This window comes from Crotalus tigris, unplaced genomic scaffold (genome assembly GCF_016545835.1).
Source record: "Crotalus tigris isolate CLP2741 ecotype Arizona unplaced genomic scaffold, ASM1654583v1 scf7180000017560.2302168, whole genome shotgun sequence".
Taxonomy (NCBI): domain Eukaryota; kingdom Metazoa; phylum Chordata; class Lepidosauria; order Squamata; family Viperidae; genus Crotalus; species Crotalus tigris.
Window position 1 is genome coordinate 902,899 of NW_024096474.1, and position 15,318 is coordinate 918,216.

Here is a 15,318-nt window from a genome sequence, read left to right on the forward strand (position 1 = left end):
AAACAAAGAAGAGTGGGTCAAACTATTTTCCAAGGCGCCTGAAGGCAGGACAAGAAGCAACGGATGGAAACTAATCAAGGTGTTGCGTCCTTCGCGAAATGGCAAGACACGAGAAGCAGTTGTAGTTCTCAGGAAACTTCTTTATTCAGTTCAGCATACACGGTACAAGACGCCGACAACGCCCAAAACTCTTGGCCTCTTATATAGGCCATTCCCGGGTCAATCTGCAACTTTTGGCGCGCCAGCACTTGCGCATGCGCACAAGTACTGGCGACAGCCTGTCTGGTCCCGGGCAACTTGCACCTGCCCGGGACTGTTTGCAATGCCCCGAGCCTGCTTGCACAGGCTCAGGACATAACACAAAGAGAGAAGCAACCTAGAACTAAGGAGAAACTTCCTGACAGTTAGAACAATTAACCAATGGAACAACCTGCCTCCAGAAGTGGTGAATGCTCCAACACTGGCAGTTTTTAAGGAGACTGGACAGCCATTTGTCTGAAATGGTATAGGGTTTCCTGCCTGAGCAGGGGATTGGACTAGATGACCTTTTTATGGATCATCGCACTGTCAGCTGGATGTTCAGACTGGATTTAGCATTTTGTCTACCTATTGAGTCCTTACCCAGGACCTGGGATAGGCAGATGTGGATGTTTGATGGTATTACAGATATCGTCGCAGGATGGAAGCAGTTCCTAGTAAGGCCGAATTTGTCAATGCCAATGGTATTCAAGTGGTGTTCCAGTTGTTTTGGGATTGCACCCAAGGAGCCTATTACTATTGGTACTACCCTTGCTTGCTTTTGCCACAGTCTTTCTATTTCTATTTGTAGGTCTTTGTATTTTGTTATCTTCTCCAGTTCTTTCTCTTCTATTCTGCTGTCTCCAGGCACTGCCACGTCCACTATCCAGACTTTTTTGTCTTTCTTATCGACAATTGTTAAGTCTGGGGTGTTATGTTGCAGGTGCTTGTCTGTTTGAATTCTGAAGTCCCAGAGCAGTTTAATTTTATCATTTTCTATGACTTTCTCTATTTTATGATCCCACCAGTTTTTGCTTACAGGCAAATGATATTTTTTGCAGATCTTCCAATGCACCATTGTTGCTACTTTGTCATGCCGCTGCTTGTAGTCAGTCTGTGCAATCTTCTTGCAACAGCTTACCAGGTGGTCCACTGTTTCTTCAGCTTCTTTGCATAGGCGGCACTTACTGTCTGTTGCTGTCTTCTCAATTTTGACTTTATATGCATTTGTCCTTAAGGCTTGGTCTTGTGCAGCCAGAATTAGTCCCTCGGTCTCTTTCTTCAATTTTCCTGCTCTTAGCCATTGCCAGGTCTTGTTATTATCTGCTTTCCCAGCTATTTTTTTAATGTATTGGCCATGTAGTGCTTTGTCTTCCCATGCCTCTATTCTGTTCTTCATTTGGTCTTTCTTGTAGGCCAGTTTGGTCTCTCCAGTAGTCAGTAAGCCTTCCTGATATACTAATTTCAGTGCATCGTCATCATTGTTCTTCAGATACTCTTCCAAAGCCATTTTTTGTTCTTCAACCATCTGATGTACTTGTAGCATTCCACGCCCACCTATTTGCCTTAGTAGATAAAGTCTGTCAATGTCACTCCGTGGATGAAGGGCATGATTCATTGTCATTATTTTTCTGGTCTTCCTATCCATTGCTTTTAGTTCTGTTTGAGTCCAGTCCACTATTCCAGCTGTGTATCTAATGACTGAAATTGCCCAGGTGTTGATTGCTTTTATGGTATTTCCTCCATTGAGTTTGGACTTTAAGATCTTCTTCACTCTCTTGATGTATTCACCCCTAATCTTTTTCTTGACTTCAGTGCTCTTTGTCTGAGTCCTCTGATGAGATCTGTCCAGTATGGTTGAACCTCTGGCATAGCTCTCATCTTCCTCAGAGTACAGAAGCCCCACAACCACGTCAAGGTAGTGCCTCACTGGAGAACCTTTTATTATTATTATTATTATCATTCATCGCACAGTCAGCCAGATGTTCAGCCTGGATTTGGCATTTTGTCTACCTATCGAGTCCTTACCCAGGACCTGGGATAGGCAGATGTGGATGTTTGATGGTATTACAGGTATCGTCGCAGGATGGAAGCAGTTCCTAATAAGGCCGCCTTTTGCAATTGACTAATAGCAAATTTGTCAATGCCAATGGTGTTCAAGTGGTGCTCCAGTTGTTTTGGGATTGCACCCAAGGAGCCTATGACTATTGGTACTACCCTTGCTTGCTTTTGCCACAGTCTTTCTATTTCTATTTGTAGGTCTTTGTATTTTGTTATCTTCTCCAGTTCTTTCTCTTCTATTCTGCTATCTCCAGGCACTGCCACGTCCACTATCCAGACTTTTTTGTCTTTCTTATCGACAATTGTTAAGTCTGGGGTGTTATGTTGCAGGTGCTTGTCTGTTTGAATTCTGAAGTCCCAGAGCAGTTTAATTTTATCATTTTCTATGACTTTCTCTATTTTATGATCCCACCAGTTTTTGCTTACAGGCAAATGATATTTTTTGCAGATCTTCCAATGCACCATTGTTGCTACTTTGTCATGCCGCTGCTTGTAATCAGTCTGTGCAATCTTCTTGCAACAGCTTACCAAGTGGTCCACTGTTTCTTCAGCTTCTTTGCATAGGCGGCACTTACTGTCTGTTGCTGTCTTCTCAATTTTGACTTTGTATGCATTTGTCCTTAAGGCTTGGTCTTGTGCAGCCAGAATTAGTCCCTCGGTCTCTTTCTTCAATTTTCCTGCTCTTAGCCATTGCCAGGTTTTATTATTATCTGCTTTCCCAGCTATTTTTTTCATGTATTGGCCATGTAGTGCTTTGTCTTCCCATGCCTCTATTCTGTTCTTCATTTGGTCTTTCTTGTAGGCCAGTTTGGTCTCTCCAGTAGTTAGTAAGCCTTCCTGATATACTAATTTCAGTGCATCTTCATCATTGTTCTTCAGATATTCTTCCAAAGCCATTTTTTCTTCTTCAACCATCTGATGTACTTGTAGCATTCCACGCCCACCTATTTGCCTTGGTAGATAAAGTCTATCAATGTCACTGCGTGGATGAAGGGCATGATTCATTGTCATTATTTTTCTGGTCTGCCTATCCATTGCTTTTAGTTCTGCTTGAGTCCAGTCCACTATTCCAGCTGTGTACCTAATGACTGGGATTGCCCAGGTGTTGATTGCCTTTATGGTATTTCCTCCATTGAGTTTGGATTTTAAGATCTTCTTCACTCTCTTGATGTATTCACCTCTAATCTTTTTCTTGACTTCAGTGTGCTTGATGTTGTCAGCTTGAAGGATACCCAAGTATTTGTAGTACTCTTCCTCATCCAGACTCTTAATGTTATTTTCGTGGGGCATCTTGATTCCTTCAGTTTTCACTATTTTTCCTTGTTTGATAGTAAGTGTGGCACATTTGTCCAAGCCAAACTCCATTACAATATCTTGGCTATATATACGGACAGTGTTGAGCAGCGATTCTATTTCAGATGATGTTTTTCCATACAGCTTCAGATCATCCATGTAAAGGAGGTGGGATAGTCTGGCAGATGTTTTTGATGTTTGATAGCCATGTCCTGAGTTATTCAGTATTGTTGACAGAGGAAACAGTGCAATAACAAATAGTAATGGTGATAATGAATCTCCTTGAAATATTCCTCTCTTGATATTAACCTCTCCCAGCTTTCACCATTGATCTGCAACTGTGTCTTCCATTGTGCCATCGATCTTTGCACAAATTTTCTGATGTTTCTACTGACTCCTGTTATTTCTAGGCACTTGATTATCCAATCATGTGGCAGAGAGTCAAATGCCTTTTTGTAGTCAATCCATGCCACATTCAGGTTGGTCTTCCTTCTCTTGCAGTTTTCCAAGATCATTTTGTCTATTAGGAGTTGATCTTTTGTTCCTCTGCTATTGGGGCGGTTTCCTTTCTGCTCAGGTGGAAAGAGATTGTTTTCAACTAGATGCTGTTGTACTGCATCAGCTACCACACCAGTTAGTAATTTGAAAGTTGTTGGTAAGCAGGTAATTGGCCTGTAGTTACCTGGTGTTGCCCCTTTTGCTGGATTTTTCATTATTAGGTAGGTTTTCCCAGTTGTTAGCCACTTTTCAATTTCTCCTCCTTGTAGTATATTGTTGAACTGCTTGGCAATGAGTGGGTGTATAACAGTTAGATGTTTCAACCAAAACCCATGCAGTTCATCTTCACCTGGTGCTGACCAATTTTTGATTTTCTTTGCTCTTTTTTCTACCATTTTTGTTGTTATTACTAGTTCTTTCATTTCAACTTCTGTTTTATTTGCATCCACCTCTTTTAACCAAGCCGCATCCTTGTTGTATTTCTTTGGGTTATCCCATATCTGCTTCCAGAACTGCACTGTTTCTTCCTTGTCAGGTACTGACTGATTCCTTGCAGTTTCTCCATTGATGGATTGGTAGAAACGTTTCTGATTGGATTGAAATTGGAGGTTCTGCCTATAGTTTGCAATTCGAGCTTCATATCTACTGATTTTCCTGGCTATAGCTGTTATTTGTTGCTTTATTATTTCCAGTGCTTCCTTGATCTTCCTTGTTTCTAAGTGGTATTTCTTGATTAGGTATTCTTTGGTCTTCTTGTTCTTCAGCTTCTTTTCTTTCATCTGTTCTAGCTTGCTTGCATGTGATCTTAACTTGCTGATCTTATTTTCTAGTCTAACCTTCCATTTTTCTGGTGCACTGTTTGTTTGTTTTTCTTTTTTGTTGATTTTACATCCCAGGTATTCTGTTATAACTGCAGCTGTGCTGTACATTAGTTGGTTTGTTTCTTGCAGTGAATTGGTGCTTATACTTGCTATTGCAGTATTTGCATCTTTTAATGCTTGTGCTAGCTGTTTCTTTGGAACAAGCTTCAATGCAGGCAGCCTTATTCTGTTGTTTTTGTGCTGTTCTAGATGCTCAATTATTCTTTGTTTCAATTCTTTTATTTCTTTAGTTAGAGGGTTTTGTTCTTCCTGAGGAAGAGGTGCCTGGTTTCCAAATGAGAACAGTTGTATATCTCTACTGGATTCTTTCACTGCCAACTCCCCCTGGTTTGCCTCTACATTCTGAATTACTTCTTGTAAGGCTTTGATTTCTTTGCCCTGGGTAAACCTTTGCAGTTCGTCCAATTCTGTTTCTGTAAATACTTTATTTCGTGTTATAAATCGGCGTTGATCTGCTAGTCTCTGTTCTGTTATTTCTGATTCTGGATGTTGTTCTTTCCAGAATTCGTGCATTCGTTTTAGATATCCTCGTCTTGTTGGACTTGATCTGTAGTAACAGATCATTATTTCTTTGTTTTCCATCACTGTGTATCTGCGACGGGTAAACACCTTTTCTTCCAGTAGTTCTGCAGCTGCTGGCCCTGGTTGCTCAGCCAACAGTCCTGAGTCCTGTAACCCATTTTTCACCAGATATCCAGGAACTCCAATATCTAGCGCGGACCTTGTTAACCCGGGCGACGTCCGAGCCGGTATGGCATTCTGAAATTTACGTCTCACCATATTTTTTATGGGAGAGACACTCTTTGTCTGACTCCTCTGATGAGACCTGTCCAGTATGGTTGAACCTCTGGCATAGCTCTCATCTTCCTCAGAGTACACAAGCCCCACAACCACGTCAAGGTAGTGCCTCACTGGGGGATTATTATTATTATTATTATTATTATTATTATTATTATTATTATTATTATTATTGATCATCGCACAGTCAGCCAGATGTTCAGACTGGATTTGGCATTTTGTCTACCTATCGAGTCCTTACCCAGGACCTGGGATAGGCAGATGTGGATGTTTGATGGTATTACAGATATCGTCGCAGGATGGAAGCAGTTCCTAATAAGGCAGCCTTTTGCAATTGACTAATAGCGAATTTGTCAATGCCAATGGTGTTCAAGTGGTGCTCCAGTTGTTTTGGGATTGCACCCAAGGAGCCTATGACTATTGGTACTACCCTTGCTTGCTTTTGCCACAGTCTTTCTATTTCTATTTGTAGGTCTTTGTATTTTGTTATCTTCTCAGTTCTTTCTCTTCTATTCTGCTATCTCCAGCACTGCCACGTCCACTATCCAGACTTTTTGTCTTTTTATCGACAATTGTTAAGTCTGGGGTGTTATGTTGCAGGTGCTTGTCTGTTTGAATTCTGAAGTCCCAGAGAAGTTTAATTTTATCATTTTCTATGATTTTTCTCTATTTATGATCCCACCAGTTTTTGCTTACAGGCAAATGATATTTTTTGCAGATCTTCCAATGCACCATTGTTGCTACTTTGTCATGCCGCTGCTTGTAATCAGTTTGTGCAATCTTCTTGCAACAGCTTACCAAGTGGTCCACTGTTTCTTCAGCTTCTTTGCATAGGCGGCACTTACTGTCTGTTGCTGTCTTCTCAATTTTGACTTTGTATGCATTTGTCCTTAAGGCTTGGTCTTGTGCAGCCAGAATTAGTCCCTCAGTCTCTTTCTTCAATTTTCCTGCTCTTAGCCATTGCCAGGTTTTATTATTATCTGCTTTCTCAGCTATTTTTTTAATGTATTGGCCATGTAGTTCTTTGTCTTCCCATGCCTCTATTCTGTTCTTCATTTGGTCTTTCTTGTAGGCCAGTTTGGTCTCTCCAGTAGTCAGTAAGCCTTCCTGATATACTAATTTCAGTGCATCTTCATCATTGTTCTTCAGATATTCTTCCAAAGCCATTTTTTCTTCTTCAACCATCTGATGTACTTGTAGCATTCCACGCCCACCTATTTGCCTTGGTAGATAAAGTCTATCAATGTCACTGCGTGGATGAAGGGCATGATTCATTGTCATTATTTTTCTGGTCTGCCTATCCATTGCTTTTAGTTCTGCTTGAGTCCAGTCCACTATTCCAGCTGTGTACCTAATGACTGGAATTGCCCAGGTGTTGATTGCCTTTATGGTATTTCCTCCATTGAGTTTGGACTTTAAGATCTTCTTCACTCTCTTGATGTATTCACCTCTAATCTTTTTCTTGACTTCAGTGTGCTTGATGTTGTCAGCTTGAAGGATACCCAAGTATTTGTAGTACTCTTCCTCATCCAGACTCTTAATGTTATTTTCGTGGGGCATCTTGATTCCTTCAGTTTTCATTATTTTTCCTTGTTGATAGTAAGTGTGGCACATTTGTCCAAGCCAAACTCCATTACAATATCTTGGCTATATATACGGACAGTGTTGAACAGTGATTCTATTTCAGATGATGTTTTTCCATACAGCTTCAGATCATCCATGTAAAGGAGGTGGGATAGTCTGGCAGATGTTTTTGATGTTTGATAGCCATGTCCTGAGTTATTCAGTATTGTTGACAGAGGAAACAGTGCAATAACAAATAGTAATGGTGATAATGAATCTCCTTGAAATATTCCTCTCTTGATATTAACCTCTCCCAGCTTCTCACCATTGATCTGCAACTGTGTCTTCCATTGTGCCATCGATCTTTGCACAAATTTTCTGATGTTTCTACTGACTCCTGTTATTTCTAGGCACTTTATTATCCAATCATGTGGCAGAGAGTCAAATGCCTTTTTGTAGTCAATCCATGCCACATTCAGGTTGGTCTTCCTTCTCTTGCAGTTTTCCAAGATCATTTTGTCTATTAGGAGTTGATCTTTTGTTCCTCTGCTATTGGGGCGATTTCCTTTCTGCTCAGGTGGAAAGAGATTGTTTTCAACTAGATGCTGTTGCACTGCATCAGCTACTACACCACTTAGTAATTTGAAAGTTGTTGGTAAGCAGGTAATTGGCCTGTAGTTACCTGGTGTTGCCCCTTTTGCTGGATTTTTCATTATTAGGTAGGTTTTCCCAGTTGTTAGCCACTTTTCAATTTCTCCTCCTTGTAGTATATTGTTGAACTGTTTGGCAATGAGTGGGTGTATAACAGTTAGATGTTTCAACCAAAACCCATGCAGTTCATCTTCACCTGGTGCTGACCAATTTTTGATTTTCTTTGCTCTTTTTTCTACCATTTTTGTTGTTATTACTAGTTCTTTCATTTCAACTTCTGTTTTATTTGCCTCCACCTCTTTTAACCAAGCCGTATCCTTATTGTATTTCTTTGGGTTATCCCAAATTTTCAAAGCTGACTTCTTCCATCATAGTCTATATAACATCTTGGTCACTAAACCATATTTCCTTTGTTTGCTGCATTTCAATCATGACTTTTATCCCTCAAAGTCAAAAAGATGCCTGTAATATCATGTATGGTAGTTGACAGTCAAGCTTTTTCAGTTTGATCCCTGCGTGTCACTTGTTAGAAGATACTGAAGGTTAAGATGCTCAGATTGTGAAGGTTCTACTATTATGTATACAAAAATGAAATCATATTTTTTAGCTTGTGATGGCCTTCATATGCATTTGAGTGTTATTATTATGGTTCATTGTACAGTCAACCAGATTGGATTTGCCATTTTTATCCACCTATCTCAAATGTGTTCTTTCCTGGGACTGTATGACCGTGAGTCCAAGCAAAGATGCTGCTTCATTAAGGGATACTGATACTGGTGGAAGGGCAGCACATCCTTAATCACAAAGTAATTTATGTGAAGTACCATGTAATTATAGTTGTTACTGGATCAAATGAGACAATTTAGCAGTCTGTCTTAAAAGATTTTTTTACACAAAGTTCATATGCAAAAACCACAAAGCCCTAATAGTTGAATATTGATATATAATTTTGTATTATTGCTACGAATAAGGTTTTGCACATTTGTTTATAAATTGAAAAGCTTGATCTAACAAGCTCTCTAATGTCCTATTTTTTCCCCTTTCCAGGGAATTAACTGGGAGCCATGGAAAGGCCATTTATATTCTATCCCTTACACTGAAATGAAGATCCGTCCACGTTCACGTAGCTTTGAGGCAGTCTTGAGTAGAAAACGGAGATCTGTGGCTAAGAAGAGGAAGGAGACTAGAGTTTAAAAGTCTGTTGGAAGTGCTGTGTTTGCTAACCACACACAGCAATGCATGATCATGTAATAGTGTGTCAGGCCTTTGGTGCACATTTTAATATAAATATAATCACATCAGTTATTTCAACCCTTCCTTAGAAATATTTTCGGGTTTAATTTGTTGATAACACAACAAAATACGCACTGCATCTGTATTTGCATTATGTATCTGCATTATGAATTTGTAGAAAAAAAGCCCCACATTCTCTGTTATATTCTCAAGTGGTGGTGGTGCTGGTGCTGGTTAAACTCCCTGTGACCATTAAAGCTCCCTGTGACCATAATGGCTGCTTGAAACTGCTAAAGTTGATCCAGTCTTCATTATCCCTCTATTCTTGACAGCGAGATGGCTTATGCTACTCAGTTACCTTCACAAGTTTTGAGAACCCAAGGCCAGGCAGACTAGGGCCGTGGTGGCGAACTTATGGCACGCGTGCCACAGGTGGCATGCAGAGCCTTCTTTGTGGGCACGCGCACCGTTGCCCCAGTCCTAGGCCTTCAGTCCCGTCCATGAGCAACCTGCATCAATACAATGCTGGCCTGGCATGGGAAGGCCATGCACCCCACCCTCTCACCACCACGCAGGGTAAGGTTGCCGCCCCCGCCCCCACCTCCCCTAAGCATTTTTTTTACTAACCTGCCATTCAGCTGCATCCTGTTTCTCTGTACACTTCTCAGCCTTCGCCGCATGTTTGTGGAACTATTGGTAAAAAAAAAAAAGTTCCATCAGACTTTCTAACTTCTCACAAGATCTCAAGAAGTTAGAAAGTCTGATGGAACTTTTTTTTACCGATAGTCCCACAAACACACGGCGAAGGCTGAGAAGCGAATAGAGAAACGGAATGCAGCTGAAAGGCAGGTTAGTAAAAAAAATGCTTGGGGGAGGCGAGGGCATCTGGGTGGGGGCAGGCATGGCAACCTTACCCTGCATGGTGGTGAGAGGGTAGGATGTGTGCCCTTCCCATGTCAGGCCAGCCCCTGCAGCCCTGGGGTGGCCCTGCTGGGCGGCGGTGGCCAGGATTTTGAGATAGGGGCTGGCAGGCCGACCAAAGCATCAGGTGGAGCATGGAGGCTTGGAGAGGGTGGGTGCTGAAGTGGGCGGTCGGGCCATTGGCAAGAGCAACGTGTCTGAGCAGAAAGCGGCCTCAGACAAGTGGGGCAAGTAAGGAAAGAAATCCTCACTCCTTCAGAAACTGCCTTTCTTTCCTTACCTGACTCCTAGTCCTGTGCCATTTCTCCTTCACAATCTGCCACCGCTGCTGTGTGCAAGGGAACAAAGGAAATTTTTTGTGGGGGGGGAAAGGTCAATCAATCAATTCCAACTTCTCATGAAAGATCGCAAAGTTGGAATTGATTGACCTTCCCCTCCCCAAAAAAACCTTCCTTTGTTTCCTTGCACGTGGCAGCGGGTGATGGATCGTGAAGGAGAAATGGCACGGGGCTGAGAGTCAGGTAAGGAAAGAAAGGCAATTTCTGGGGGGAGCGAGGATTTCTTTCCTTTCCTGCCCCACTTGTTCTGAGGCCGCTTTCTGCTCAGACACATTGCTCTTGCCAATGGCCTGGCCGCCCACTTCAGCACCCTCCCTCCCTGAGTCTCCAGCACTCCACCTGCTGCTTTGGTGGCTCGGTAGACAGACCTGCAAAGTTCTCTGTTAGAGAAGAGAATTTTGCAGCTCTGCCTACAGAGCCACCAAAGCTGTAGCTTGGGGTCGTCAAATTATGGCCCGATCTGTCTTTTTATCTGGCCTCTCTCAACCTCCCGGGCACGCTGTCCAATCACAAGGAGAGGATGGGTGGATGGTGGCAAGACCCCCAGCCAGTGGTGGGATGGCGAGTTGGTGGGAGAAGATTCTTTTCCCCAGTTTCTCCTTTGCGTGCACAAGGGTGCAGTTGCACTTTGGTCATACCCCCTTCCTCTCTCCTCTTGCCTATTCATGTTTTTACCTCAGGCCAGGCTGAGACGTTTAGGCCTCGCTTGCAGCCTCGGCCTCACTTAGGGCAGCCAAGCCTGGTGATGACAATGCCACTGCTGCTTCTGAGGCGACTCCCTCACTAGGCACTACGGAACATGAGCCAAGCCTCCGTCATGGCTGCTGGTGCCATGCTGGCCAAAAGGAAACTGGTGCCACTGGCCCTCAACATCACCTCCACCATCACTGAGAGACCCAGCCCCACCAACGGTTGGAATAGGGCTGCTTGAGTGGGGCGCCGGTTATGGGTCTGAGGGGAGCGGGCGAAGGGTGAGGTATTTGTGAGGGGCGGCTGGGGTGAGCGAAAAAAAAGGAGAATTTACTCCTGGAAGGATATTTTGGGGTTGTGAGAGGTTGTATGGAGCTGAGGCGATGAAAGATCAGGGGAGCCATCGGGAGGGAGGATGCAGCCGGCCTTTGGAGAAGCATCCTGATCTATGAATGGGGGTGGTTGTGCCACATCCAGATGAAGCCCTGAGAGGTAGGCAAAGCTGGAGGTAATGGAGCAGCTCGGAGGAACCAGGAGTGCTGGTGCTGGTGATTGAGAGAAACTTCATTGGCCTTTAAGGTCCAGGAAATGGTGGTGGAGGAAGGATGGGGACATTGGGATGTGCCCCATGGGAAAGAGGAATGAGGTCCTGCCAGGCAGGTTCTTCTGCCCTGAGACAGTCCGGAATGCCAATCAAGGAGAATATTTCTGGCTCAGAGTTGAAGAATCCTTGGGTGTCTCTGAGGATGTTTCAGGATCCAAAGTGGGATAATAAGTGAACTAGTGATGTTACCTAGTTTGGGTCATGAGATGTCTACAAGAAAGCCACAAAGCTCAGAGAGGCCCAAGGAACCCACAACCACCTTCTTCTTCTTTTCTTCTCCTCCACTCCAGAAACCCCATTCTCTTCTGGCACTGCTGATGTTACCTAGTTTGGATCATGAAATGTCTGCAAGAAATGCCGAATGGAAATGGAATCCCTGCCCTGCCCTTCCCCCTGCCTTGCCTTGCCTCACCCAGCAGGACAAGCCTCCTGCCCACCGTCCCACCTGCCAGAGGTCCCCTGGATCTCCCCCAACCATGCCCAGCCCCCAAAGGTGTCCCTCCCCATGAGCAATATCAAAGTGGCTACACCCACCCCGGCCACGCACACCTAGTCTGCCATGTCCACTGCAGCCACGTCCACCCAGTGGGCCATGCCCACCCAATGGGCCACATCCACTTGGCACCCGACAATACATAAGTGGGCTTTGGGTTGCAGTTTGGGCACTTGGTCTCTAAAAGGTTCGCCATCACTGATATATTCCATTAATGCACTAAAAGGCCATTCTTACAACATGCTGTGGGAAGTGAGCCCCCGCCCGCAGAGAAAGAAATATTAAAAGGGCAGAGTATTATATTTCCTCCAAGGATCTTAAAGAGGCAGAAAAGCATGTCCAGTTTTAATAATAATAATAATAATAATAATAATAATAATAATAATAATAATAATAATAATAAAGTTGGAAGGGACCTTGGAGGTCATCTAGTCCAACCCCCTGCTCAGGCAGGAAAACCTATACCATTTCAGACAAATGGCTGTCCAGTCTCTTCTTAAAAACTTCCAGTGTTGGAGCATTCACCTCTTCTGGAGGCAGGTTCTTAATAGCCCCAAGTCTCCCTCCCCCAAGCAGAAACCAGCTCTGTAGAAATGCAGACGTAATGGCTTCCGGTTCCGGATTACGGCACCAGCAGATTGATAGAGAGACTGCTCTCCCTGCAGTCCGGTTTCCCTTCTTCGGGAGATCCTGGAAAGGGTTGAAAGTTGCCCTGGAGGGGTGACCACCATTGGGGAGGACCCTCGCTAGATCGCAGAAGGGCGGCAGCCCCTCCGTTTGATCTGAGGCAGCTCTTCAGGAGGGAAGAAGAAAAGAGCATCCATTAACATGGCCGCTCATTAAGTTGCACCAGCCGAAAGCCAAATTTACATCTAAGCACAATGAAGCATTGTGGAGGATTTGGGTGAGACCCTTCCTTTCCTCTTTGTTACTCTAATTACCTTCCTGTGAAAGCCTTTTCAAACCTCTCCCCTGCTTTCAATGCAGCAGCATTTCTATACTTGGGAATTTAAATGTTGAAGGAAAGAAAAGAATAAGTAATTTTAACTGGATTTTTGATCTTTGGATACCTTTGGGATTTTAAAAGATCTAATTACTGAGACTTATTATTTCACCAACCATTTATTTTGGAAAATATCCTCTTTTTTCGGCTTTTTTAATCAAATAAAAGACTAACTGGCATCTGGGAAAAGATTTTGTGGTCAAAAGAGGACATCTTGTGGTGAAAACTGGCACAGCAATTGAATTTTTTTTCTCTCTTTTTTTTCAATTGTGAGACCTGTTGACTCTCTTGATTTGCCCTTCCTACTATCAAAAAAGATAAGATTCGGAAATGGCTAGGTGATGAAAACAACTTTAGAAAGCATGGAGGTGGACATTGGCTGATCTTTACTAAACATAGCCTCCACCAAAAGACTATCGCTAATCACCATGGAAATGGAGGGAATCTACCCACGACTTAATTATAAACTTATACTTCAAAAAATCCTTTAAGCCACCGAGATAATAAAATCCCGAGTGAAAGCCGAAGATGTTTTCACCAAACTACAGATTGAACCCCATACCCCAATTATTCAACTTACAAGCAAAAAAATAATAAAAGAATCACAATTTAACATCAAAGAGGATTCTACTCAACAGTATGTACAACTTATGGAGAACTTTGACAAACAGATACTGATGCCAACTAAAACACCTGTAACTCAAAAAGCAACAGGAATTGATCTACAGACATATCATATTGAGAACTTAGACAACTTGGATGACCAAACAACAATTACAACACCGGATATGACTCTTTGCTTCACTCAGAAAGAAGAGGAAAACCAGACTGAATTGATGATAAGCATTTTAAACCAAATATGGAGATTTGAACTATTAGGGCAACAACCTAATAACTACAAAGGGGCCAGTTTCAATGAAAAACTGATAACTGGATGTTCTCCCTTGGTTCAAACAATATGTGTGGGAATCAAGGGACATACACGGGAGGATTTAAGGGCATTGATATAGAAGCCTGCTTGGCATAAAAAGAAAGCCAGAGTTATATTTAAAAATGGGATTTAAAAATTCATTTGAGGGTTAAGCAGCTTTTTTTTTTTTTGAGATTTTGACTGATCTTAGAGATATTGACTGATTTAATTTTTAGGATTCAGATTTATAATGGAAATTAAAATAATTTGTTAGATTACAGCCTTAATGGTTATAGGGAAATGGATTTGTGATAATGAAAGATATGTTATTAGTATACGAGGAGTTATTAGGATGAGAAATAGAATACATTGGTGAATAAAGAAAGAATTTAAATTTTGGAATAATATTTGTATTTTAGTCACAAGAATTAGTTTATAATGAAATGAGGAAAACTAAACCTATCCGAATTATAAATAGTGGTAATAAAAGGCTAAATTGGAATATGATAACTGGAATTAAATAAAACTTAAAAAGAGGACTTGGATATGTATAACTAAAATGTTATTGATAAATGTATAGATTGATTGAACTTTAGCTAGAAATGTACTAATATGAATGTGATATAATACCTAAGGGAAATAGAGAGGGAACCTTTATTGATGTAAACTGAGATATCTATGTATCACTCTATTATTGGATTATTGATTACCCTATCACCACACTGCTTCCTAATTACCTGGTTGTTAAAATTTGAAAAATTAATAACATTAGTTTTTTAAAAAAAGAAATGCAGATGTAATAATCCATTCAGGAAAGTTGGATCCCTCTAACTAGAAGTTTAGGAAGACAAAGACATACCCCACCCAAACTCTAAGACCGGAAATAATAGGATTAACCCACAGATGCCAAGGGGCACACTCAGGCCAAAGTACATGACACAGGAAATACAAAGCCTCAAACAGGAACAGAAAGCAACCTCAAGAGCCCCAAAGGGTATAAACCCAAACATGTGCTCTCTCTCTCTTTTCTTCCAGAGCCATCTTTCTGTCTGGCTCTTCTCTTCTTCAATAAAATACAACCTTCTTTCTAAAGCAGTCACAATGTTGTTTATTCCCAGCTTGGGCTGGACCCTGATGAAGACTTTTCCTTCAACAATGCTTAACCCAGGCAACTGCAAATCCAATTTCTTTAGCAATGGTTTTCACAGTACACACTCCTAACAAGAATCCTACTAGGGGAATACAGGTACTCTCTATATTTTTTTCAGATAACATTATTGAATCCTTGTACCAGGAGAGTATTGACAAGGCTTCATAAACTTGTTAGAATCTTCCCAGATGCAGAGCAATAAGCATAACTTTG

At 42.1% G+C, this 15,318-nt stretch overlaps 1 protein-coding gene across 1 annotated transcript in view; it reads left to right on the top strand.

Annotated features, from left to right (window-relative positions):
• Window positions 1–9,230, top strand: part of TNN (tenascin N) — a 90,947-nt gene extending 81,717 nt beyond the window's left edge. Inside the window, exon 15 of the mRNA XM_039348537.1 lies at window positions 8,811–9,230. Within this exon, the coding sequence (XP_039204471.1) occupies window positions 8,811–8,957 (147 nt within the window). The 3' untranslated portion in view covers window positions 8,958–9,230. The remainder of the gene's footprint in view (window positions 1–8,810) is intronic.
• Window positions 9,231–15,318: the final 6,088 nt, after the last annotated feature.